This window comes from Barbus barbus (genome assembly GCF_936440315.1).
Source record: "Barbus barbus genome assembly, chromosome: 2".
Taxonomy (NCBI): Eukaryota; Metazoa; Chordata; class Actinopteri; order Cypriniformes; family Cyprinidae; genus Barbus; species Barbus barbus.
Genome location: NC_136730.1, coordinates 25,328,668 through 25,353,100, shown reverse-complemented (window position 1 = coordinate 25,353,100; position 24,433 = coordinate 25,328,668). Strand labels below are relative to the sequence as shown.

General features: G+C 38.0%; 1 protein-coding gene across 2 annotated transcripts; it reads left to right on the top strand.

The window, feature by feature from the left end:
* The first annotated feature begins 10,804 nt into the window (after positions 1-10,804).
* On the top strand, positions 10,805-22,983 carry LOC306878228 (ADP-ribosylation factor-like protein 5B). Of its 2 annotated transcripts, XM_079430443.1 has the most exons (7): positions 10,805-11,278; positions 12,517-12,894; positions 14,290-14,350; positions 14,730-14,877; positions 19,204-19,287; positions 19,398-19,549; positions 20,392-22,982. In XM_079430443.1, exons 2-7 carry the CDS (start codon positions 12,837-12,839, stop codon positions 20,438-20,440), a joined length of 552 nt encoding a protein of 183 aa, XP_079286569.1. In that variant the 5' UTR covers positions 10,805-11,278; positions 12,517-12,836; the 3' UTR covers positions 20,441-22,982. The 2 variants fall into 2 exon arrangements, with proteins under 2 accessions (XP_079286569.1, XP_079286570.1); XM_079430444.1 differs by lacking the exon at positions 12,517-12,894 and having other exon boundaries at positions 20,392-22,983.
* The last annotated feature ends 1,450 nt before the right edge of the window (positions 22,984-24,433 follow it).

The window sequence follows — 24,433 nt, the reverse complement described above, 5'->3', positions numbered from 1 at the left end:
TTCCTCCGCCAGCTAAGGAAGTTCAACCTGCCTCAGGAGCTGCTGAAACAGTTCTACTCTGCAATCATCGAGTCTGTCCTATGTTCTTCTATAACTGTTTGGTTTGGTTCAGCTACCAAAACAGACATCAGAAGACTACAACGGACAGTTAGGACTGCTGAGAGGATTATCGGTGCCCCTCTGCCCAGCCTCCAAGAACTTTACACCTCCAGAGTGAGGAAAAGGGCTAAGAAAGTCACTCTGGACCCCTCACACCCAGCTCACTCTCTCTTTGTACTGTTGCCCTCTGGCCGGCGCTACAGATCACTGAGCACCAGAACAGCCAGACACAAGAACAGTTTTTTCCCCCAGGCCGTATCCCACCTGAACAACACATAACACACCCCGGTACTGTACATCTGTAAATAACCCATCAAACCTTCATCTGTAAATAGGACACATGCACATTCACAGTTCTGTCTATGGTCATGTCTCTTTTCTGTATATTTTTATTTTTATTACTATTGTTATCCTTAATTATTGTATATTCTCTTCATTAGTGTTCTTTATCACCTTAATTATATGTTGTCTGCACTATGTTTGTACTTTCTGTACTGGAAGCTCATAACACCAAGACAAATTCCTTGTGTGTGCAAACACACTTGGCAATAAAGCTCTTTCTTCTTCTTCTTCTTCTTCTTCTATTAGGAATGTTCCATCTTTTGTTAGTTTTTTTAATTATTATATTTTTGTCAGAACAAGGTACACTGAAAGTATTCAGTGACAGGGGCACTTTCAAAGGCATCCATTTTTCAGAAAATATTAGATTTTTTCAGTTTTTAGAAAGAACATTACATCTCTAAGTGACAGTTTGGTGATTTCCACTTTAAAAGAATTCTTCTTCTAGATATTAATGTTGCAAATGCAAAGGCATTTTCTTCATCTTTAATTATGTGAATGTTGTCACATGTGACTCCAAACAAAGCCATTATTGGGTTAGGCTGAATTCTTAAATTAAATGCAGAGTTTAAAATCTCAAATACTGAAAACCAAAATTGTGTCATTTTAGTGCATGGCCAGAACATATGGCTTAGATCTGCATTCAATGCGTTGCCGTCTTTTGATTGTTTTTGTTGAAATTGTTTTTGTTGAAATTACTCAAAACATATCTCTTTAATGAAGCTATTAAGTTATAATCTTACAGTTGTTGTTGTCGTTGTTATTGTGTTGTCATTGTGATTGCTATTATGGAGTAGTGTTGTTTCTTTTATTATTGTTTTATACTGTTGTAGCACCTTGAGTGTAAGAATGGCGCATTACAAATAAAATGTATTATTATTGTTATTATTATCAGTTTTGGGGAAAGTTACTTTTAAAAGTAATGCATTACAATATTGCGTTACTCCCTAAAAAAGTAACTAATTACGTTACTTAGTTACTTTTTATGGAAAGCAATATGTTACGTTACTTTTGCGTTACTTTTTAAATATGAGCAGGTCTTGATTGTTTTTAATATAAATTCTATTAGCAAATGTAAAAGCCCTTTCACACCAAAAAGTGCAATGAATAAACCTCAGGCTGAAGGAAAAGTAAATTCACATCTGTATAGTGGAACGCAGGAGAAGGTTCAACACTCTTCAGGAATAAAAAAAAGAAATGAAGCAATTGTTAGTTTACCTAAAGTAATTTTTGCTTATTAGTATGGTTGAACCGGATCATCAAAGGTCAGCAGCAAAGACATTGGTTAATAAAATGGGATTAGATACATTTGTGTTATTTAACATATTTAATTATTGCAGGTTTGCGTCATATTTTGAGTTTGGATTTCACTGTTTTAATTCATTTTGATGAATACTAAATCTGTGTTTTTTGCGAGTGGAATGAATTAATGCACATTCACATTTAGCGTATAACTAGAGTAACATCATGTTCATACACAACGCCTCTGTATTTCCAGAGTAACTCAGTATTTACAAAGTAACTCAGATATTTTCTTGGAAATGAAAAAGTAATACATTACTTTACTAGTTACTTGAAAAAAAGTAATCTGATTACGTAACTCACGTAATCAGGGGCGGCGCCAGAGAATTTTGAAAGCGGGTGCTGAGGGGGTGCTAGATCATTGACAGGGGGAGCTGGGCAAGTAATAGTAAATATGACCAAAACAGGTTATTATTTTTCATATGAATAATAAAATCACCCAGTCCGATTTTGTAACAATTTTTTACATGGCTATTTAACTCATCACATTTTTTTTTTTTTTTGGCCTGTTCATTCTGACAAATTTTGTACAGGCGCATGTCAACTGTTTATTTATTTTATTTATTTAGTCATTTAGCAGATGCTTTTATCCAAAACGACTTACAAATGAGGGCATAACTGTTTATGAGTGTGTGAGTAATATCGAGTCATGGAGGCGTCTGCACAATACCTTGCTTTTTTGTTTTGTTTTTTTCGTCATTTTTGGATGCGCTTTCTGCCGTCTCCTGCAGTCTCCGTGAAATTCAGCACGTCACAACAATTAACCGGCCCACAGACATAAGAAATAAATCTAGGCCTATAGAAAAATTGAAATGTAGGCTATACTATTATACGAACCAATTGAAATAAAAACAAATATTCTTTAATTATGTAGTCTGTATGAAAATGTGCATTTCTCTATTAATTGCACGTCTATTACTGTGGCGAGTCAGCGTCGGCAAACTTCATGTTTGCAGCCAACACTGAGAAAGCACAAGTTTAGTAATAAATAATAATAAAAAATGTCTTATTTTTCCCAGACGGATTCTTAATCATTATTTTGCAGGTGCTTTGAGGCAAGCTTGAGCGAGGATCGGCTATAGCCTAATATGCAAGTATGGCTATATTAAAGGATGGTTTGATTTTAATTTAACGTGTGACTAGTTGTCTAGAAGAATCTTTAGTCGGGCGCAGGCCTAAGTGATCAGACTTGTGGTTTTTGCATGGTGGATAGTTAAATGGATAAAAAAAACATAGAAGGAACCGATCTATTTTTTAAATAAAATGATATGACATTACGAAAAGTGCGACTGAAAATCACGTCATGTTGTATTGCTTTGCATGTTATGCATGCGTAATGAGTCAAATTATTTTTTGTATTTTATTTATTTCATCTTCTTTATTTGTGGGGGTGCTATGGTCTTTCTTGGGGGTGCTGAAGCACTAGCCCCTCCCTAGCGCCGCCCATGCATGTAATGCATTACCCCCAACACTGATTATTATTGGAATATTCCTGTAAGTGTTCAGACTTCTGATGAATGTGATAAAGGAAACATGTTTTTAGACCAGATTTTAGCATACAGTCTCTGGCTTATCTGAAACATTCTGCAATCTGCCAGAGTTCAATAATATGCCAAATCTTTAGATGTTTTGATTATTTAGTTTATCTACTTTCTTACTATATAGTAGACACAACACTCACAAAAGACTCCATTTCTGTTTATCTCAGAGATTTCAAACTGTGTGCAAATAAGCTCTGCTAGGCAGGAAGGAACTTGTGGTTCAGGCAACATAGAAGAAAGACTAATATGAGTATATTGTCATCAATGTGTGATTTTTGGACCGTTTCTATCTAGCTCTCTGCTAATGATATGTCCATGACAATTTCAACAGAGAATTATAATTATTATGTGTGTTTTTAACCGTTGTCAGGTATTCAACACAAAATTTCAAGATTTTCTTTTTTAAATATAAACTTTCTAACACATTGAATGTATGTGACACTTGTGTGAGGGATCCTCATGATCCTGACACGTGTAACCTGACACTGACGGGGGATGGTGTGTGTGTGTGTATACAAACAGCACAAGAGAGAGTGAGCTCTATGGAGCGATTTTTGTGCCAATATTTATCAAACAAATCCAGTGTTTTGCAAATAAACACAATCTGCTTTGCAAAGAAAAACTCGACTTTCAAACAAACGCAAAGTGATTTGCAAATACAAAACTCTTTCAGAGAAAATGCAGAGGTATGGACAAATATATGTATCGTGTGTTGCAACTGTGAGACTCATTTGCCTTTTTATGAGGAAACTTGGCTTGATTTTCTCCCAAATGCGACAGGCTGATTTTCTCACACGAGTGCAGGCAGATTTTCTCACATGTGCAATGAGCAACTTTCTTTTCCAAAACAGCAGATGGCGCTGTCAGTCAATTTACGCTAGTCTCCCAAGACCTGAAACACCTCTTTACCTTTTCAGACCAATATGAGTGGGAACAGGTGAGTTTCTGTCTTACTAGATCTATAATTAACCATTTAGATTTAGATTTTCACAAAGCGACCCTACTACAGTGTCAGTGAAATTCACAACAAGTGCTGTAAAGTTGTTAACATGATTGATTAGTTCAAAAATCAGAGGTGACCTGGCTAAACATCTACCTAGGCTGTCTTTCCCTATAAAAACTGATCCATTCTCCGTACCTCTTATCCTCTGTTGGATCGCGGGATATAGAATATACATATATATATACATATGATATATATTGATACAATTCAAGATGGCGGCGCGTACGCACGCAGCGGCTTACAGCTCTCGCTTTTGGTGCACTTTTGTTTGTTTTCTCGTGTGTTTTTTGTTTGTTGCTTCTGTGAAGCATAATTACAGCCGTCAGAACTTATTAGATATCGGATTTCAACACAAGATTACAGCTCTCGCTTTTGGTGCACTTTTGTTTGTTTTCTCGTGTGTTTTTTGTTTGTTGCTTCTGTGAAGCATAATTACAGCCGTCAGAACTTATTAGATATCGGATTTCAACACAAGATTACAGTCACACATGACTTTTATCGCACACACAATATCCCAAAGGACATCACCAGACCACCGGGATCTCCGTGGATTGTTGTCGGTCCTGGCAGACGACGCAGACGGCGTCGGGAAAGGAAACAAAAGCGGGGCTGCCGGGCCGGCCTTCTGGAGAGACTTAGAAAACAACCACATAAGCCTTCTCTACCAAGTATATTTCTCACCAATGCAAGATCTATGGCTCATAAAATGGACGAACTGGAGCTTTACATCGCCGGGAATCACTACATCCGCGACTGCTGCATTATGATAGTATCTGAGACCTGGCTTCACCCAAGGATCCCCGACGCAGCAGTGCAGCTGGCGGGTCACACTTTACACCGCTGGGACAGAAACAACGACTCTGGTAAGAGCAGAGGGGGTGGTGTGTGTATATTTGTGCACAATGACTGGTCAAACAACAGTATAATCTTAGATAGCCACTGCTCTCCGGACCTGGAATTCATGACTGTTAAATGCCGACCGTTCTTTTTACCGCGAGAGCTAACAGTAGTGATTGTCACCGCTGTTTACATACCACCCGACGCTAATGTTAGCATAGCTCTCGCTTTCTTATTAGATGCCATAAACAAACAGCTGTGTGCTCATTCCAATGGAGTACACATTATAGCTGGAGATTTTAACCAGGCAGATTTGAAAACAGTACTTCCACACTTTTTCCAACATGTTAAATGCCCGACCAGAGGGGAAAACACACTGGACCGTGTGTACACCAACATTAAACATGCATATAGAGCTATTCCTCTCCCTCACCTAGGCCACTCAGACCACCTCTCTCTGCTTCTTACTCCAGCATATATTTCCCTCAGAAGAAGAACATCACCACTCATAAAGACTGTTTCTATTTGGCCCGAAAATGCACTCTCTCAGCTCCAGGATTGTTTCACACACACTGACTGGGAAGTTTTTAAACATCATGACCTGGCTGTTCACACTGAGGCGGTACTGGCCTACATCAAGTACTGTATGGACAACGTCACAGTGAATAAAATCATCCGGGTTTTTCCCAATCAGAAGCCTTGGATGACCAGCCAAGTCCACAAGCTCCTTAAAGACCGGAAAGCTGCCTTCAGGTCAGGTGATAGAGCTCTTTACAGTGCTGCCAGAGCCAACCTGAAGAGAGGAATTAAGGATGCAAAGAGGGACTACAAAAATAAGGTAGAAGATCACTTCACAGACGGCAAACCACGACAGGTATGGCAGGGATTCCAGCACCTAACAAACTTCAGAGGCAGCAGCTGTGCAGCTAGAAACAGCTCGGCTCCACTGGCAGAGGAACTGAACTGCTTCTTTGCTCGTTTTGACAAACCACAGCTGCAAAAAACTACACCACCTCAGCCTACAACAGACCCTGGTACCCCCCCACTCACTGTCCAGGAGCATGAAGTGAGGCGGGTGCTCAGAACAGTGAACACACGGAAAGCTGCTGGCCCTGATGGCATCCCAGGGAAGGTGCTCAAGGGATGTGCTGACCAGCTCTCAGGAGTCCTTGCAAACCTCTTCAACCTCTCTTTGACACAAGCTTCAATTCCATCTTGCTTGAAATCTTCCACAATTATCCCCATACCAAAGAAATCAGCCACGGATAGCCTCAATGACTATCGCCCTATCGCCCTCACACCGATCATCACAAAGTGCTTCGAAAGGCTGGTGTTGCACCATCTGAAAACCTGCCTCCCCTCCACCTTCGATGAACATCAGTTTGCTTATAGAGCTAACAGATCGACTGAGGATGCAATAGCCATAGCTCTCCATAATGCGCTGTGCCATCTGGAACATCAGGAGAGCTATGTGAGGATGCTCTTTATTGATTATAGCTCAGCCTTTAATACCATCATACCGGACATCCTCTTCAGCAAACTCACAGATCTGGGCTTCCCCTTACTCACCTGTACTTGGATCAGGAACTTCCTGACTGATCGCCCTCAGACTGTTAAACTCGGTCCCCATCTCTCCTCCACCCGCACGCTCAGCACTGGCTCCCCTCAAGGGTGCGTGCTGAGTCCAATTTTGTACTCTCTCTATACGTATGACTGCCGCCCAGTTCAACACCAGAACAACATCATCAAATTTGCAGATGATACTACAGTGGTGGGCCTAATCTCAAAGGGGGATGAGGCTGCCTATAGAAATGAGATCCTGAGATTGTCAGAGTGGTGTTCAGCTAACAACCTGACACTTAACACCACCAAAACAAAGGAAATCATCCTTGACTTTAGAAGGCACAGGGCAGACCCCGCTCCCCTCTACATCAATGGAGACTGTGTAGAGAGGGTTCAAACATTCAAATTCCTTGGTACAATCATCTCAGCAGACCTCAAATGGTCAGCCAACACCACAGCGATCATCAAGAAGGCACAGCAGCGCCTTCACTTCTTGAGAGTGTTAAAGAAGAACAACCTAAAGGAGAAGCTGCTGGAGACCTTCTATCGCTCTGCAGTGGAGAGCCTGCTGACATACTGTATCACAGTATGGTACTGTAGCTGTACTGAGGCAGAGAGAAAGGGAATACAGCGGATCATTAACATCGCACAGAGGATCATTGGCTGCCCTCTTCCCTCCCTGAACGATCTTTACAACTCCCGCTGCCTCAGCAGAGCCCAGAACATTGGAAAAGACCACTCTCACCCTGGTTCTCACCTGTTTAAACTGCTGCCCTCTGGCAGGCGCTATAGATGCATTAAATCACGGACCAATAGACTCAAGGACAGCTTCTTCCCCAGAGCTATAATCACACTGAACACACACATGCACTGAACACTCACATGCACTGACATCTTACTCAGTAAAAAATGTGTATTTGTGTACCATATTTCTGTGCAATTTCCATTCTTAAGTCTTTAATTCCTTCAGTCCAGTACAGCCTTGTATTCCTGTGAAACATCTTCACTTTTTATGCAATGTTTTTTATATTCTCATTCCAATAGTTTTATTCAGAGCCAGAAGTCTACCTCATAGTAGTGCAATAATCTTTTTGATAAACTGTGACTTATTATTATTACTTTTATTTGTGTATGTGTATGTATGTGTGTATGTATGTATGTGTATATGTGTGTATGTGTATGTGTGTGTGTATGTGTGTATATATATATATATATATATATATATATATATATATGCACAAACAACTCTTTCTATGTTTATTTTCTTTATTCTTTGTCTTAGCTTAAACATTTTAATTGTACATCACTTTGTAGTATGTATATTTATTTATTTATATTTTTCTATTATGTACCGTGCACCCTATGCAGAAGCTCTGTAATTTCGTTGTATCTTGTGTACAATGACAATAAAGACATTCTAATTCTAATTGTTCAACATTCAAAACTATGCACATGTATAATAGATAGCAACAATATTGTGTACCAAAAATGAAAGCTTAGACAATTTAAATTAATATCAGATATAGTAATATCACCCAAGAGGTCATTAATTATTAATAAAAAATGAAAACAAATCACATTATTTAGTGCAATATCTAAAACTTTTTTTTTTAAATGATGTAACTGTGCAATCATTTGTCTAAAATAATTACGTATTTTTTATATTTATTTTCTGGTGTCACTCTTGTCCTGTCAATTGGGGAGAAGGATCAAGTGATAGGATCACGCTGATATAATACTAAATTCATCATTTTAATAAACAGTGGTTTAATAAACAGCGTGCTACACGGGTGACGACACACTCTGGACAGCGAGGACTCTTCTAGGAGTGACTCAGATGACCAACGTTTGCATTTTAAAGAGCCACTAATATAATTCCTGACCGTAGCCTTTTATTCTTAAATTCATGAGTTAAAATGTGCTCGGCCATATATAAAAAGCTACATCATTTTAGTTGAATTTTTCCAAACAGGCTATTGTCAGACTAAAATCTGCTGCTATATTGGTTGAAATAGGAAATATCTCCTTACAGACCACTTTTAGCTTTAAATGTTGTACAAGGCATGTATATTACTATATATAAACATAAATATGATAAACTATGATATCCCTTATGAAAATTAAAGTTGGTTTTACTATTGTAAAAGTGTGGTAACCATGTTTTTTTTGCAGGTTACCATTTCAATATAGGCAGCTTTACTACAAATACCATGGTATTTATTTAGTAAAACCATGGCTAATTTTCATAAGGGATATTAATGTTTAGATTATATTTTGGTACATTTATATAACTGAATCACAATAAAGCTCACCTGAACTAAAGCCGGGCTCACACTGTGCGATTTTTAATAATCTTTTGCGATTGCTGCTTGTCACACTGTACGAACATGATCCCCATGTCAGACTGTAGGATCTCAGTTGTCTTAATGTCAGACTGTACGACAGTCAAGACGCGATAAAAACGGACGTAGCCTACTCAAGAAGACTTGTCCTGAGTTTTACGTCATCAATACGTGACCCGCGTTCTCTCGCTATAATGGTAGCTAGCAAACAACAGCAACGTGTAGCGTTAGTTTTATTAATTAAATGCCTTGATGTTAAAAAAAAAACTAAAAACTAAAAAGACGACGTGTGTGGAGCAAGTCATGGCTGGGCAAAAGAGGACTTTATGGACTTCCAGTTCTACAGAGCGAACTTGAGGTAATTTTGTTATTCGAGTTTAAACATCCTGCCCCTTAATAAATAAACTTTAAGTAAACTTTACGTTGTACATATATTGTTTTTTACAAATAATGAATGGTTTGAAGTTGTCGCGCTAATTGCGTCATCAAGTTCAGTGCTCCTATTGGTTCTTGGTTTGACGGTCGTCGTAGGAGATGTCACACTGCAGGAAAGTGTCTGAAATCTTCTGACACTGCCAGAATTTAATCGGAGGAAAAAATTGATCGCAACGGCCATTAATCGGCTGTCGGTGAACATGTCAAACCAGCGATCTAGACAACCGATTTTAGCCTAGGATTATAGGAATCTTTTAGGATGTTAGGATTTTCAAAATTTGTCTCAGACGAACAAATCGTGGCCAAAATCGCACAGTGTGAGCCGGGCTTTAAACTAGTTTGATTATAGTAACCTATTTGTATAATTAGATTAGCCTACTCCTTTCAGTAGGTTGTCTATGTGTAGTTTTATACTTGTTTAAACTTTTACTGCAGAGGTAGCCTACAGCATTTCTCTCCACTGTAGGCTATGTTTCAACATACAGTAGAAGAAAGAGACAAGTTTTAGATATTGCACTAAATAATGTGATTTGTTTTCATTTTTTATTAATAATTAATGACCTCTTGGGTGATATTACTATATCTGATACTAAATTAAATTGTCTAAGCTTTCATTTTTGGTACACAATATTGTTGCTATCTATTATACATGTGCATAGTTTTGAATGTTGAACAATTGTATCAATATATATCATATGTATATATATATGTATATTCTATATCCCGCGATCCAACAGAGGATACGAGGTACGGAGAATGGATCAGTTTTTATAGGGAAAGACAGCCTAGGTAGATGTTTAGCCAGGTCACCTCTGATTTTTGAACTAATCAATCATGTTAACAACTTTACAGCACTTGTTGTGAATTTCACTGACACTGTAGTAGGGTCGCTTTGTGAAAATCTAAATCTAAATGGTTAATTATAGATCTAGTAAGACAGAAACTCACCTGTTCCCACTCATATTGGTCTGAAAAGGTAAAGAGGTGTTTCAGGTCTTGGGAGACTAGCGTAAATTGACTGACAGCGCCATCTGCTGTTTTGGAAAAGAAAGTTGCTCATTGCACATGTGAGAAAATCTGCCTGCACTCGTGTGAGAAAATCAGCCTGTCGCATTTGGGAGAAAATCAAGCCAAGTTTCCTCATAAAAAGGCAAATGAGTCTCACAGTTGCAACACACGATACATATATTTGTCCATACCTCTGCATTTTCTCTGAAAGAGTTTTGTATTTGCAAATCACTTTGCGTTTGTTTGAAAGTCGAGTTTTTCTTTGCAAAGCAGATTGTGTTTATTTGCAAAACACTGGATTTGTTTGATAAATATTGGCACAAAAATCGCTCCATAGAGCTCTTATTATTTATCCAGGAGCAGTAGCACACACACACGAGCGTCGCTGTGAACTCTGTGTGCCTCAAGTTTGCTCCCTTGAGCTCCTCTATCTACCCCGAGCACTTACACGGGTGTAGCCAGACAAAGGGAGCTGATGTGCGTTTTTTTTTTGGTCCATGAGGAAAATGTGGATGAGGTCAGAGCGCTCTGGGAAGTGAAGAGGCTTGTGTTTGGAGACCACACAAAGAACTGCTCTGAGCTGCTTACCTGTGACAGCGTGGACAGACACATAACGTTACACACATGTAGTGCAGCTGAGTTACCGTTACCGTAGCCGCATGGGGTTTGTGAAGAAATAACGGCTTCACGGACAGCTGCTGTAAGTTAGGCCTCTCCGCTAAACTCACCCTCACCGGACACGGTCTCTCATCCACCAGGAGAAATGGGTCTCATTTTCGCCAAGCTATGGAGTTTCTTTTGTAATCAAGGTAAGAGATTGTGTTCTGGCTGTTTTGTAGTGGGTGTTTTTGACTGTTGTCCGCCTCGGGCTGATATCCAGCGGAACTGAGCGAGCTAACGTTAACGTTCATGCTAGTGAGCTCCTTTAAATCCGCAGCGCTGAGCTAATGTTAACCCTTCAAAAACACAGCCTCGCACCGACACGTTTAACTTTACTTAACGAATATTTTAAAGCAGGCAGGATCTTGTTTTCACTTCGTAATTGTAACGGTTCGGTTAGTCGGTCCGTTAAGTTACCTTCTCCCGGTAGCTCAAACAGATCTTATCTGGGTGTTAGTGGTAAAGGTAACATATGGGTCATTTAAAATGACCTGCAAACTGAGTATTGGCCACTTGTTGAATTGATAATGTGCTTTCTGAAGACTGTAGGTAGTAACCATGGTAAGACAAAGGCTTAAAAGAGTCTGGCACAGACCCTACCAATGTTTTTCTCCTAAAGTACTGCTGTATTATAGTAAAGTGATGTTATCAGGTACTTTGATAAGTACCATGGTACCGACTGATTACTATATGCATTTATAATGTATTTATGTGATGCCTCACAGTACTATTATGGTGTCTTGTCCATAAACATGGTATTACCTTGGTACAATGTTGAAAACACGGTAATAAAATACTCTTATGTTTGGCAGCTAACTAGATTTTAAGGCAAGACGCCACAGCTAAATATGTTAAAAAAAACAAAAAACAAGGTAGGCTAATTAATAGACATCACTATACTGACGCCAAATAATTAATCACAGTACATTGAGACAGTTATTTGTATTACATGTTTTCTAAAATGTGTTTTCTAATGAAATATACATTTCAGAGCATTTTGAATATCTCTTTTTATCACTCCATAAATCAGGAGAAAAACTGTCAACAGCCAGAAAAAAACAAAACCAAACAATTAACCACATATCAATCCATCTGCAGAAACCTGTAAAATATTGATTGTGTGTTTTCTTTCCACTCATCTGAAAGACATGTTATGTAAGCAAATTAGCCCAAAATCTCAAATTGACCAGTGTATGAAAAAACGATGGTTTTGTCTGTAGTCTCTTGCTCTAAAATGAATGTTGCTGCCTACAACTGACCTGAGGTAAAACTGTTTTCCAGCTCTTAGCTGTTTCATGTGTTTCTGTATGATTTAGCCTATCAGATCTGATTTGTTCTCATGTTTTTTCTCTGACATATTTGGGTGTCTTCACTGCTGCTGTGACAGATGTGTCTCTCGTGATGTAGGCCTAGAGGACAGAGGGGTCAGCTTCAACTTGTGCAGTGACAATAAAAGGACCTGATTTGAATTGAAAATGCTTTTGTGTAGAGAAACAGACGTCACGGCCACCTGGCAAGCAAAAGCAGTGTGAGGAAACCGCTTTCCTCTCCCATTGTTTGCCAGTTTCAGCAGTCAGTTCAGTCTGCCCAGAGACATCCAGGCTTCAGGACACACAATGATGGACATGTGCATGGAAACTGCAGAGTTTTTAACTTTAGTGAACTAGATTGTCCAAAAGTTACTCTTCTAACCGCATTTTAACCTGAATGCATATTTTTATAATTGAAAAATTGAGCTTTGACAAAGTGGGCAAAGAACAGAATGGTATTTCCTGCTTAATTTTTTGCATTTTTTAGCTGTTTCTTCCCATGACAAACATTCCTAACCAGATTCAGATTGCTCTAATGTTGGACAGATGTTCCTTTAACACTGGAATGGACATTGTTGATATTGCGTGCATTTTCAATAATTTCTGACACCAAACTATTTGCATTAATTCAAGGTTATACGTGTTAACTGTTGTTGAAATATGGTTTTCTTGTGTGTGCTAGATGCATTTATTACAAATGAACTAGCCAGTCCTCTGGGCTAGATGCCGAGTCTTTTTCTAGGTCCAAAAGGAGCTCCCAAGAGAAAGTAGGATAACTCTTTGGCCTACTCTTCTAGACACAGAAGGAATTCTGCCTGTTGGATTTGTAATCTCATTCTCTTTCCTAATTCCCTGAATGACTGTCCTGAAGAGGACCAGTCACTTCATTACACTGAGTGTTGCTCTCTAAAACAAAAACATTCATGCAGTCATTCACAAAAATGGAAATTCTTGCTATATATAATGTAAATAGTTTGCAGTGTAGTTTAAGAACGTATATTAAATTAGTCAAATATAGATATAACACCTATTGGTCCTGTAAATCATTACACAAATCATGTTCATAACTTTTGTCCTTTGGCTAAAGCTTAGATCAGTAGCTCTTGTAGTCTTATATTAGAGTCAGGTTAAATTTGTCCTTGTGTTTGTTTTGAAAACTTCCACCAAAACCTGTGGGTGGTGTTAATTGTAGTCTTGAGAAACCGTGTCTCTTTTTGGCTTCACTTTGTCCTGTGATGTTTTTGCTGGAGGCATACAGAAGTAAAATAGGGGGTTGGTCATTGAGGAAGTAATAGCTGTGAAATATTTTGTCTTTGTGGCGCTGTCAGATATATCATGAGTTATCCAGTCCTGCTTCCTGTAGTTCACATCAGTTCAAAGGTGGATAAAAAATCCAAATGCGCTCTCTCTTTCTCTCTTACATAAACACACACAGGCTGTCAGATTTTCCTAACATTGCTCTGATAAAGGACGGATCACCAGTTTATCTAATCGCATCATCTTCTGTTATGCAAGCGTGCATCCCGTGTGGCCGAGCTGTGCATTTGAATGGGATTGTTGGACCAATTATCTTCCAGTTAATAGAACTTGGAGTTCAACAGAATTAAACTCTGAATGGAATGAAAGAGCACAGCAAATGTGACGAACCCACTTTAACATTATAGCTGAGGCATAAAATTGTCTCTGTGTATTTCAAGTAAATAATGGATTCCATTATTTTTATGTTTTATTGGCATTCACATATATTCCTATTCTTATTTATTGAGATGAATGGGTTGTTTTTAATTTCATGACTGTATTATTGGTTTGACCTTTCTTATCAGTAATGTATTTTTATTTCTATTTTGTAGAACACAAGGTGATTATTGTGGGGCTGGACAACGCTGGGAAAACCACTATACTTTATCAGTTGTGAGTAATGGATATTTTATTTTATTTAGACTATTTATTGCACTTGTTTTTATAATTTTTTTAGTAGTAAAGAGTCTGTTTCATACAGTAGAATAGAATAGTCTCTCTATTACCACACACGGGGGCCAGTTGAAATTCTTCTATCTAGTTAAGACTTTAGGACATGAGACAATTGCCTGAACATGCAATACACACTAAACATTATAATTAAATTTATTCATTATGCAATGTTATGTGCAGTGTACATACAGCAGCGTAAAACAATAGATAGAGACACTGTACTGATTAGGTAAAGGAAGTTTCAGTGTGGTAATTAATGTGAAATATTGACTGCATCAGTATAGATTGTTTCATCTGAACCTTTTTTCTGTGCGCGTAGTTTAATGAATGAGGTGGTGCACACGTCTCCTACAATTGGCAGCAATGTGGAGGAAATAGTGGTGAAGAAAACCCACTTTCTGATGTGGGATATTGGTGGACAAGAGAGTCTCCGCTCCTCTTGGAACACATACTACTCCAACACTGAGGTAATGCACTTACTGCACTGCTCTAGGATGAACCTGTTTGATAAGAGATGATTGTATTAACAGAACTGAAGACGCACACTTCTCAATTCATGTAGAGGGGACCTTTAGAAATAAGGGCATTACATTGTTTGATTTTTTTTTTTTTAACGTGTGAAATGGAAGCGTATTAATTAATTGACTGTGAACAGAATTCAATCACAAACAGCCTGTACATTGTAAATGTGACCACCGGTTGAAAGTTTACAATAAACAAACCGAGGATGAATTTTCTGCATTTTGTTTTAGGCCTGTATTTGTGTTCACAGAGACCTCATAAAGGGGACAGGCAATCTTGGGCGAAAGACGTAATGGGTTGGGGACATGACTTGAATCTGCATATGAGCATGACAGCATAGTTTAAAGGTGGGGTGAGAGATTTCTGGAAGCCAGTGTTGGTAATCACCAAAACAAACACGCCCCTGCCCCAAAATGGTCTCGCCCCTATTTTGATAGCTCCGCCCCACACATACATAGCCTACGCAACCCAGGCAACGATTAGTTCTGTGAAACAAAGCAAAATCAATGTTATACCGGACGCGAGCAGCGCAACAAATCCCCGACAGAAAACTGCTGCCGCGTTCTATTTATGACGTGCTGACACAAATTCAAATGATTTTCAGCGGTCGCTTTATCGCATCCAGTGTAGGTAGACTTTAGCTGTTGTGGTGTGCCGTGTCCGGTGCAGACACGGTGTTACTCACCTGTCGAGAAGAACCAAATCAACCTCGGCGTCCGATCGCAGGCCTTCTGCTCCTTGAGTTCTCTCCAGCGCTGGAAAGCTGATCCGATATTTACACGGTTCTACTTCTTGCCTTATCGTTCCGCAGACGTTTTCCTCTGTTTTTTATCCGCCATCTCTATCTTTCTGTCGCTGGGCTTGGCTGTTCACTGAGAGCTCTCTCCTCTGCATCATGAGTAGACACGCCCCTTACTACTGATTGGCTACACATTTGTTTTGGTACTCGACCCCAACTCGGTTTTTTAAAGAGTTTTTGAAAAATTACACACCCTACCTTTCATTTTATTTGTACAGCACTTTTTACAATACACATCATTTGAATGCCGTTTTATAGATAATTAAAAAAAAAATGAATAGAAGGGAAAATTATTTTGGTTTGTGCACTGCCGTTCAAAAGTTTGGGTTTAATTAAAAAAATATTTTATTCTCACTAAGGATGCATTTATTTGATAAAACTGTAAAAAATAATAACTATGTAGAATGACTGAATTTTTTAAATATTATTTATTCCTGTGAGAAATCATTCTAATATGCTGATTTGCTACAGGATTTTGGATAACGACTTGGGCATGGACCAATCACTGAATAGATTTCCTTAAGAATATTCTCAGATAAATTCACATTGAATAGTTAAATTTGTAAGGAGTTTACATTAACACACATTTGACAATAAATACTTTTCTAGAGAATACATTGATAAATGTTGGAAATGAAAGAAACACATTTTCCACCATGTCGTAATTACCTGCGAAGCGTCATCTTTAAATTCTGCTGAAAATACATTGCTGCATGGTTACACCGTGTCTACACCGGATACGAGCGGTGGCGTGGTGTGGCATGACAAAATACTATGCGAGTTATAATCAGTGAACGGCGCGACACGACAAATCCCAGACAGTAAACTGCTGCCACGTTCTATTTATGACGTACTCTGACAAAGTTCAAAGGATTTTCAACGGTCACTTTGTCGCATCCAGTGTGGACAGACTTTTAGCTGTTGTGGCAGAACAATTGTTGCTTCCGGTGTAGACACATTGTTAGGGGTGATATGACGTCGCTGACAAAGATGATACCTGCCCTGTCCAAATGATGCCGTTTGATTAACTGCTCGTCGTCAAACATTTCAAAGACGTTCTCCTCTCTTGAAAGATTTGCGCATGTCTCTGTCTCCTCAGTTCCATCACAAGCCCCTACTGGCAACTCCTAACCACTTGAGAGACCTCTCGAGCGGTCTTAAATAACTGGGAGAGTAAGAGTGATTCTTAGCTTTAAGAAATTTGATAACTTGCTTTTATACTTAAGTTTCAAAGTAGGAGTAAATTTCATGAATTCTCAGCACTTCAATAAGATCTTACTGACACAAACCTTTGAGCGGTGGTTTATGTTCTCCGCCACATCTTCAACAATGTGTTATTTCCACATCAAATAACCATCGAGGTGCAACCGACTTGTGGATAGACTTATTCTGTTGGAGAAGTCTTGGTGTTTTTGCCATCTTAACATCAACAAAATAAGTTTTTGTTTTTCCACTTCTTGTTTTCTGTCAAATTAAACCAAGTTTTGTCTAGCATGTCCTCCTACAGACATATTTAAATACCAGTAGATATTTTTAGTACCAGTAACAAACACCACATACTATAATAATAGTATTTTTAAAGGAAGTAAGTTGAGATTGTTTCTGAGTAGGGATGCAACGATTATAGATTTTGCTGGTACGATTATTGTCTGATGAATAATCACGGTTTTACGATTATGACGATTATTAGGCATTTATTCATTTCCCAACATTAATAATGTATAAAATCACATGAACACTCTTTAGATGTTAAAGTGTTATTTATTGCTGGCTTTTGAAACAGAAATAACACAGTAACCAACAATACAGCACAAAATAATAATAAACAAACAACAAAAAGTCCATCTCTTCCATTAGAATTAAAAAAGGTGACCGCTGCTCTGTAAACATCCATGACAGTATTTCTCTTTTGAAAATAATGAACGAAAGAACAATAGGTAGGTCCCATTTGTTAACATTAAAGCAGGTTAACATTAACTAAAAATGTGCAATAGCTAATTGTTGCAGTAGTTAATATTCTTTGTTAATGTTGATTAATAAAAAATACAACTATGTTAGTTAATGTTAGCTCCATTGAATTATATTAAGACAACTTTTATTTTTTTTTGATTTTATAATGTATTATTAAAAGTTGAAATTAAGATAGCATTATTAATAAATGCAGTCATTGTTTTTTTCATGTTAACTAATGGAACTTGTGTTACTGAACAATAATAACGAATCAGTCGTTGATATATAGATTGATATCGTTGATATACTCTATTATAGATCAGTGGATGGGCCATGGTTTAGCTTAGAAAAATGTTTGAAAATAAATAGCTCATTAAGTCTTTAAGTAAGAATTATTTGATGCTATTGTGAAGACTAAAGCGAATATAAATATCTAAATGACTGTGAGTGTGAAACATTATTTATTTACACAGTTTTAGGAAAGTAGTGCAGCTGATTTGTTTACTGGGTTACCGGGGTAACGGCAGTGGCAGCGCCCTCTAGTGGCGAATGTGCGTCATTCACCGCGTCTTCACTTTAACTCGCTCCGCTTTTCTTCTCATCTGTGCTCATTTAAATTAAACCGTTGCCTTTTCAAAGTTCTAAAGTAATCATATGAGGCTGCATCGCAATTTTTCCATAAATAAACAGAATAAATTAATACGTTTGTTATAGGCTACTGTATAAGTTAGGCTGTTTTGTATTTTTTTTTTTTTTTGTATTCGCACTTGTGCTGCTAAATACATTTTCCAGTTCGCACACATCTATTTTTAGTCGCAAATGCGAGTGAAATGCTCGCACTGTGGAGCCCTGCACACTACTATCGACAGGCATTTCTTTGGTGGAAATAAAGCTTTGCTGTTTAGTCCCTCTGTCACTAATGTAATTAGTGTAGTAGCCTCAGTGTCTCTGATAAGCAGCGCGTCATTTGAAGCTGGTGCACCACTTGTGTGACTTTGTTTTCATTTTGCACAAGCTGCAACAGTTCAGCTCCGTGCAACAGAAACACTCGGTTTTGCGAAACCTTTACGATTAATTAACCGTGACGTTTTAAAGCGCGGTTAATCGCGGAACCGGTTAATCGCTGCATCCCTATTTCTGAGTAACAGCTGTGTGTTCAGTCTGCTGTGAACAATAGTTTGAATAACAGTTGTGCACAGCGGTAATTCCGCCAGACCTTAGCAGCTGGTGTCTGTTTCAGAGTTCAAAGTTCAGGGTTAGAGAGAAAGGTTTGAATGGCGATACCCCTGCCTTTCATTCAGAAAGTGTGCGTATGAGATTTGTGGTGTAACCCTGCTGTCAAGCTCTATTCAGGAGCTCTTGTTCTCGAGGCCATAGATACATGATGTCTGCCAAGGACATGCACACTGAGCAACAAACAAATGTGACCTTAATAAACTTAGTCATCAGCCCTGAATGCAAGTGCAATAGTATGCTGCCTGACATCTGATAATAAAGTTTTGTATGTACTTTCTCTTGGTAGTTCATCATACTGGTAGTGGACAGTACTGACAGAGAAAGACTAGCCATTTCTAAAGAAGAGCTCTACAGGATGCTTGCACATGAGGTAATGCTTTAACATTTATAGCAACCGGATCATGGATATAAATCCCATCTCAAAAAAAGCGACATTTGAATCTGTTTTTCAGTTGTTGTTTTCGGTCTTCTTTCTTTCAGGATCTGCGCAAAGCTGCAGTATTGATCTTTGCTAATAAGCAGGACATGAAGGGTTGTATGTCAGCAGCAGAGATTTCCAAATACCTGACCCTCAGCTCCATCAAGGATCATCCCTGGCACATCCAGTCCTGCTGTGCGCTCACTGGAGAAGGGTAAGACCTGCAGTACAGACACATGGAGTAACTCTACTAGCCTATAGGTGCTGTACGGTGTAATAGATTAATGATCGCAAAATGTACAATCAACCCAATAAAACAATCAATCCAGGCTTATTGGAAAAATGTGCCCCTATCTACATTTGTGCAAAGCTCTAAAATGTACTTATACATTTAATTCACTGCAGTCACCAGCTGAAATGAACACTAATGACAGTAAAACAACAAAAACTTTATTCCTTTTCACACAAATTATGATTACGGGGCAGATTATAGATGAATAAATATAAATAAATATAGATTATAATGACATAAAAGAGGTGGAGTTGTGCTTATTGTTGCACTTTATTGTCGATCGCTACTTTCCGGCATACACCACGCCTATCAAGTAAAGGGTACTGTTGGCAGTGGAAACGCAAGACTGATCAGGGTTACCCGTACCGAATCATACTGTACCGTACCGCTCAGTGGAAATGAGTCATTAAATTAAAAATGTTTTAACCATTAAAAAAACAGTACTTCTGAAAACAATGTACTCTGACATGAGATCCTCTAAGTTGCCTTATTTGTTCTACTTAGAATGTGCTTAAAACATGAATCATTTAATAATCTTGTTAAATATAATTATCAAAAATCTTTTTTTTTTTTTTTTTCTTTTCATAATGTACATTATAATGCCATGATGCTGTGTGCTGTAGGTTTTAAAACTGTTTTTGCTTTTTATAGGCATTGGTGTAGAATTTTAATATTGACCATGTATGTTATCACACTGGCCAGAGTTGTACTATTGGGGCATACCTATTTTTTACTTCTTTTGTTTTGTGTGTGGGTTGTTTCAGGCTCTGTCAAGGTTTAGAGTGGATGACCTCGAGGGCTGGGCTCAGATAGCCTCTGATTCCACTCATTGGACTGATTGACAGTGATTTCCACCTCCTCCGGTGGCATCGCAGGCTCATCCCATTGGCTGCTTATGTTTTATTTTGAATCTCTTAATCAGAATTGCCACTCTGCAGCTGAACTCTCTGGACACCTACCTCAGCTGGGATTTATCAGTTTCGTGAATCTGGTTTGACTGTCTTGTCGATCAATATTATATCGGGAATGACTGGATTTTTGTACTGAGTGTATAACAGAAGATCTTCAAAGTCTAAAGTATTTGAACTTAAAGAGAGGCACTACAGTGCTGGTATGTGTTTGTGAGGAGGGACTGTGTTTTTAACACACTGGCAGTGGGACAGATGTTTTCCAGATAAGTATATTAAGCTAATCGTGTATGTTGTTCTTTAAATCTACTGGGAAGTGATTTGAATGGTCAAAATGTTACATTTTCACATGGGGAATCTTTGGGTCAATTATTGTTATTGTTTGTTTTTGGTTAAGCTTTTTGGGTATCAAGTGTTTAAAGTGCCATTGGTACCCAGCAACACCACTACATATCATGAACACACCTGAGCATGTCACTTAGTACACATTACCTCAATCATTAGTTACAGTAGAGGGTGCTGTTACCATTTCAGACGTGGCCATTAGAGCTCAAAACATAATTTATGTGAGATGCAATTTAAAGAAGGATACCAGGTTTGATCATTGCTGCAAGGTAAAGCAGAGTGACACATTGTTTTTCAAGCATCTTTTTTTGAAATGGCACACATTAGAAAGCAGCAGTTGGCTGGATTTACTGAAATGTCTGTTACAGGTGTGTGTGTGTGTGTGTGTGTGTGTGTGTGTGTGTGTGTGGGGGGGGGGGGGGGGGCAACATCACTGCAGGTGAACTAGCATGTTTTTGTCTCTGTGTTTTTAAGTAACCATTCTCCTTGCTGGAGTGTGGTTATAGCATAAAGTCCTTCAGTTATGAGGAGGAAATAATGTTCAATAGAAACTCAGTATTATGATTTTTGGATTTTTTAAATTTCTATCCCAACCCACTTGGTGCAAATATTCACTGTAGATGATCTTCACTTGTCAACTAGCCATAATAGCTGTGTCTGTTGCTATATGTGATTGTCGGTTTATTCAGATTTGTTCATATCCGGACATTTTCTTTTGTCACTCTTTTTTTCAGGTTATATGGTACAATATGTGTGCATGAGCTCTAGTTCTTATTTGTTTGCATGGTGATTTTGCCAATAAGCTTATTGGTTCTAGCTAAAACTTCTGTTTTCACTTTTTTTCCCCCATCCTCTCCATGCTCTGTGCTAAGTTAAGGGGAAACTCATCCAAGACTTTGTTGCAGAGACTACAAATTGGTGCTGTCGCTGACATTGTTCCCAACATTGAACTCTATTTGCATAATTGTAATTGGCTGGTGATCCACACAAATCAACCCTATGGACCTGTCTCTTTCTGTTTTGCAAAGGTTTTAGGTGGTGATTCTTTGAGGTCATTATTTAAACTGACTGTTGTGGATGTGCTGTTTAACCTTCATTACAATTTCACATGGAGACGCAAAGAAATGAATTTGGCTGCTGTGACCATTAACATAAATATGTCATTGATCAGATTTTTGCAAGATATTTTCTTTTCACAATCACGGTCTAAAGCAGTGTATCAGTGTGTGTTGTTATGCATCTTTACAAACCTGATATGAGTTTATTTTGTATCATACAATGTTGAACGGAGGTCTTTTGGAACAAAAACTATTTAAAATTGGAATTGTGGCTTACCCGTGAGAATGGGACTGATGTGTTTCTGCCAACGGCAATGTAATATTCTATTTCATTGCTGAAGTTCATGGTCAAACCATTTGGTTCTCAGATGTGCCATTTCTAAATGAGCCGGTGAAATCCGTAGCAACTTTGCTAATTCTTATAGTTTTATAATAAAAGCTTTTATTTTGAAATCTTAATTGTTATTGTTGTATTATTTGGTCAAATATGATGGTTTCAGTTTTTTTTTCTACTTTTATTTTATACAAGAGAAGGTAAATTCTTTTTGTGCATTTTGTGAGTTTTATAAAGCCATTTTAGTGTATTTGAATTCAAAATACAGACTCCACAGCTTTGGACCATGTATCCATTTGGAAATTGTCCATGCTTGCACTTTGTTTGAATCTATTTCTATACAAACTGGCTTTGTAGCTGATGACAGGGAATGCTTTCAGCTGAGAAAGGAATTGATTCTGACGTAAATTGTCCATGTGTTGAGTCAAAAAAATAAAGAAAATGTGGGGTAAAGGGCACTTTAATAAATAAAAAAATTGCCGTTTTATTTTGGGCGGCTTTTGCATTTTATTTATAGGACAGTAAACAGGAATATAGGTCTGAGATGGGTACATGACCGATTCGACTCCTCCAATCCAACAGCTATTTTTATTTTTAATTCAGTCCCCAGAATCTTCAAGGCTTCTGGAGTTCACTATTTGCTGACTTGCTAGTTTCATGTAAAACATGTCAAATTGATTTGTGGCAATAAATCTCAATGTAATCCCCTCCAAAGTCCATTGGTTTATTTATTAGGTTGTAAAGCAGGCATCTATTGCTGTAAAATACAACGTCTTAACTTTTTTTAATGTAGTTAACTATTCATTAAAAAGCTAAAAGAGTAATTCTCCTAAGACTAAAAATGATGCACAACATTAAACTTATGTTTTAGGTTATTTGTTTTATTGTAAGTACCAGAGGTACATAAGGAGAATCAAACAGGGTTAAGAACCACTGATCTACAATACAAAAACATGAAATTAAAGGATCATCCGTTCATTAAATACATCCGTTTTTTAATAATCAGATGGAGGGGAAATTATCCACACTGAGAACAACTCTCCAGATGATAATTGTAAGACAGATGATGTGTGAAATATGTTCACGCTTGCATTGAAGATGTGCCTGTGACTGTCTCCACCACATCTGCCTTCTTGCTGCAGCATCATCACTGAAAAACAAGCCGGACACATTGTAAACACTCAAGTGTTATCAGGGTAACACTTCATTTTGATAGCCAACTTTAGACATTCTTCAAACAGTAAGTAACTTTACAACTACATGTCAACTAGCAGTCATTAGATTATTAGTAGACTGTCTGCTTAATATCTGCTAACACTTTATTTTGATGGGTCCACAACATATAGTGACTATGAGAATCTTTACAAGTATATGTCAACTTATTCTACTAACCTTAAACCTACCCTACTGAGAGTTAGTAGACATGTAGTAGCAAATTACAGAGAATTAGTTGACGTAGTTGCAAAGTTACTTATAGTAGCATGTCTAAAGTGGACTATTAATATAAAGTGTAACCATACCTAATGGACCAGTTTGAAAGCTACTGGGTAATTTGTTAACGCAATGTTCAATAACTGTATTTATGACTGCGTGAGATACATTGTCTCGTCAATATTTGATTAGTTTCCGAAATGCTTACCGTTTTGTTAAAATAAATAACAAATTGCAACTGCGCATTTTATCCACCAGGGTGCGATATTGTCTCGTGCCAGTGCCGCACTTCCGCACAGTCAGACGATGTTAGTCTTCGATCGCAAAGGTGTGATTACATTCTCTGACATCCATTTGCCTTTCATCAGCCTTGCGTGCTTTCTCTTTGTGTTTCACACTTGCACTCTGGCAAAACGCTGTAGCTGAGGTTGAACGTTATTAATCAATCTATCAAGGCAATCATGGCCTGTCACTTCGTGTAATGATCTATCAAGTATTCCAGCAATACTCCAATATAAGGTAGTGATTTCTTCAAAGTATGTGTAATCATTACTGTTCCAGACTGATTTATAATGCACACTTAGCCTTCTGATGTAATTGCTTACATTGTATTAGGATCAAATCTATTTGTCGTACTGATGCTTTGTTCTCTGGAGCCTGGGTGATGGTTACCAAACCTGCACACCTACTCAGAATTGAGCTGCTATGGAAAATCTCCTTAACCTTACAC

Excerpts from the sequence above, each read along its gene's own strand:
- LOC306878228 (XM_079430443.1), top strand. The coding sequence starts at position 12,837 with ATGCATATTTTTATAATTGAAAAATTGAGCTTTGACAAAGTGGGCAAA. Across the intron at positions 12,895-14,289 it reads AGTGGGCAAAGAACAGAATG|AACACAAGGTGATTATTGTG; the intron begins GTATTTCCTGCT and ends TCTATTTTGTAG. Across the intron at positions 19,550-20,391 it reads TGTGCGCTCACTGGAGAAGG|GCTCTGTCAAGGTTTAGAGT; the intron begins GTAAGACCTGCA and ends GGGTTGTTTCAG.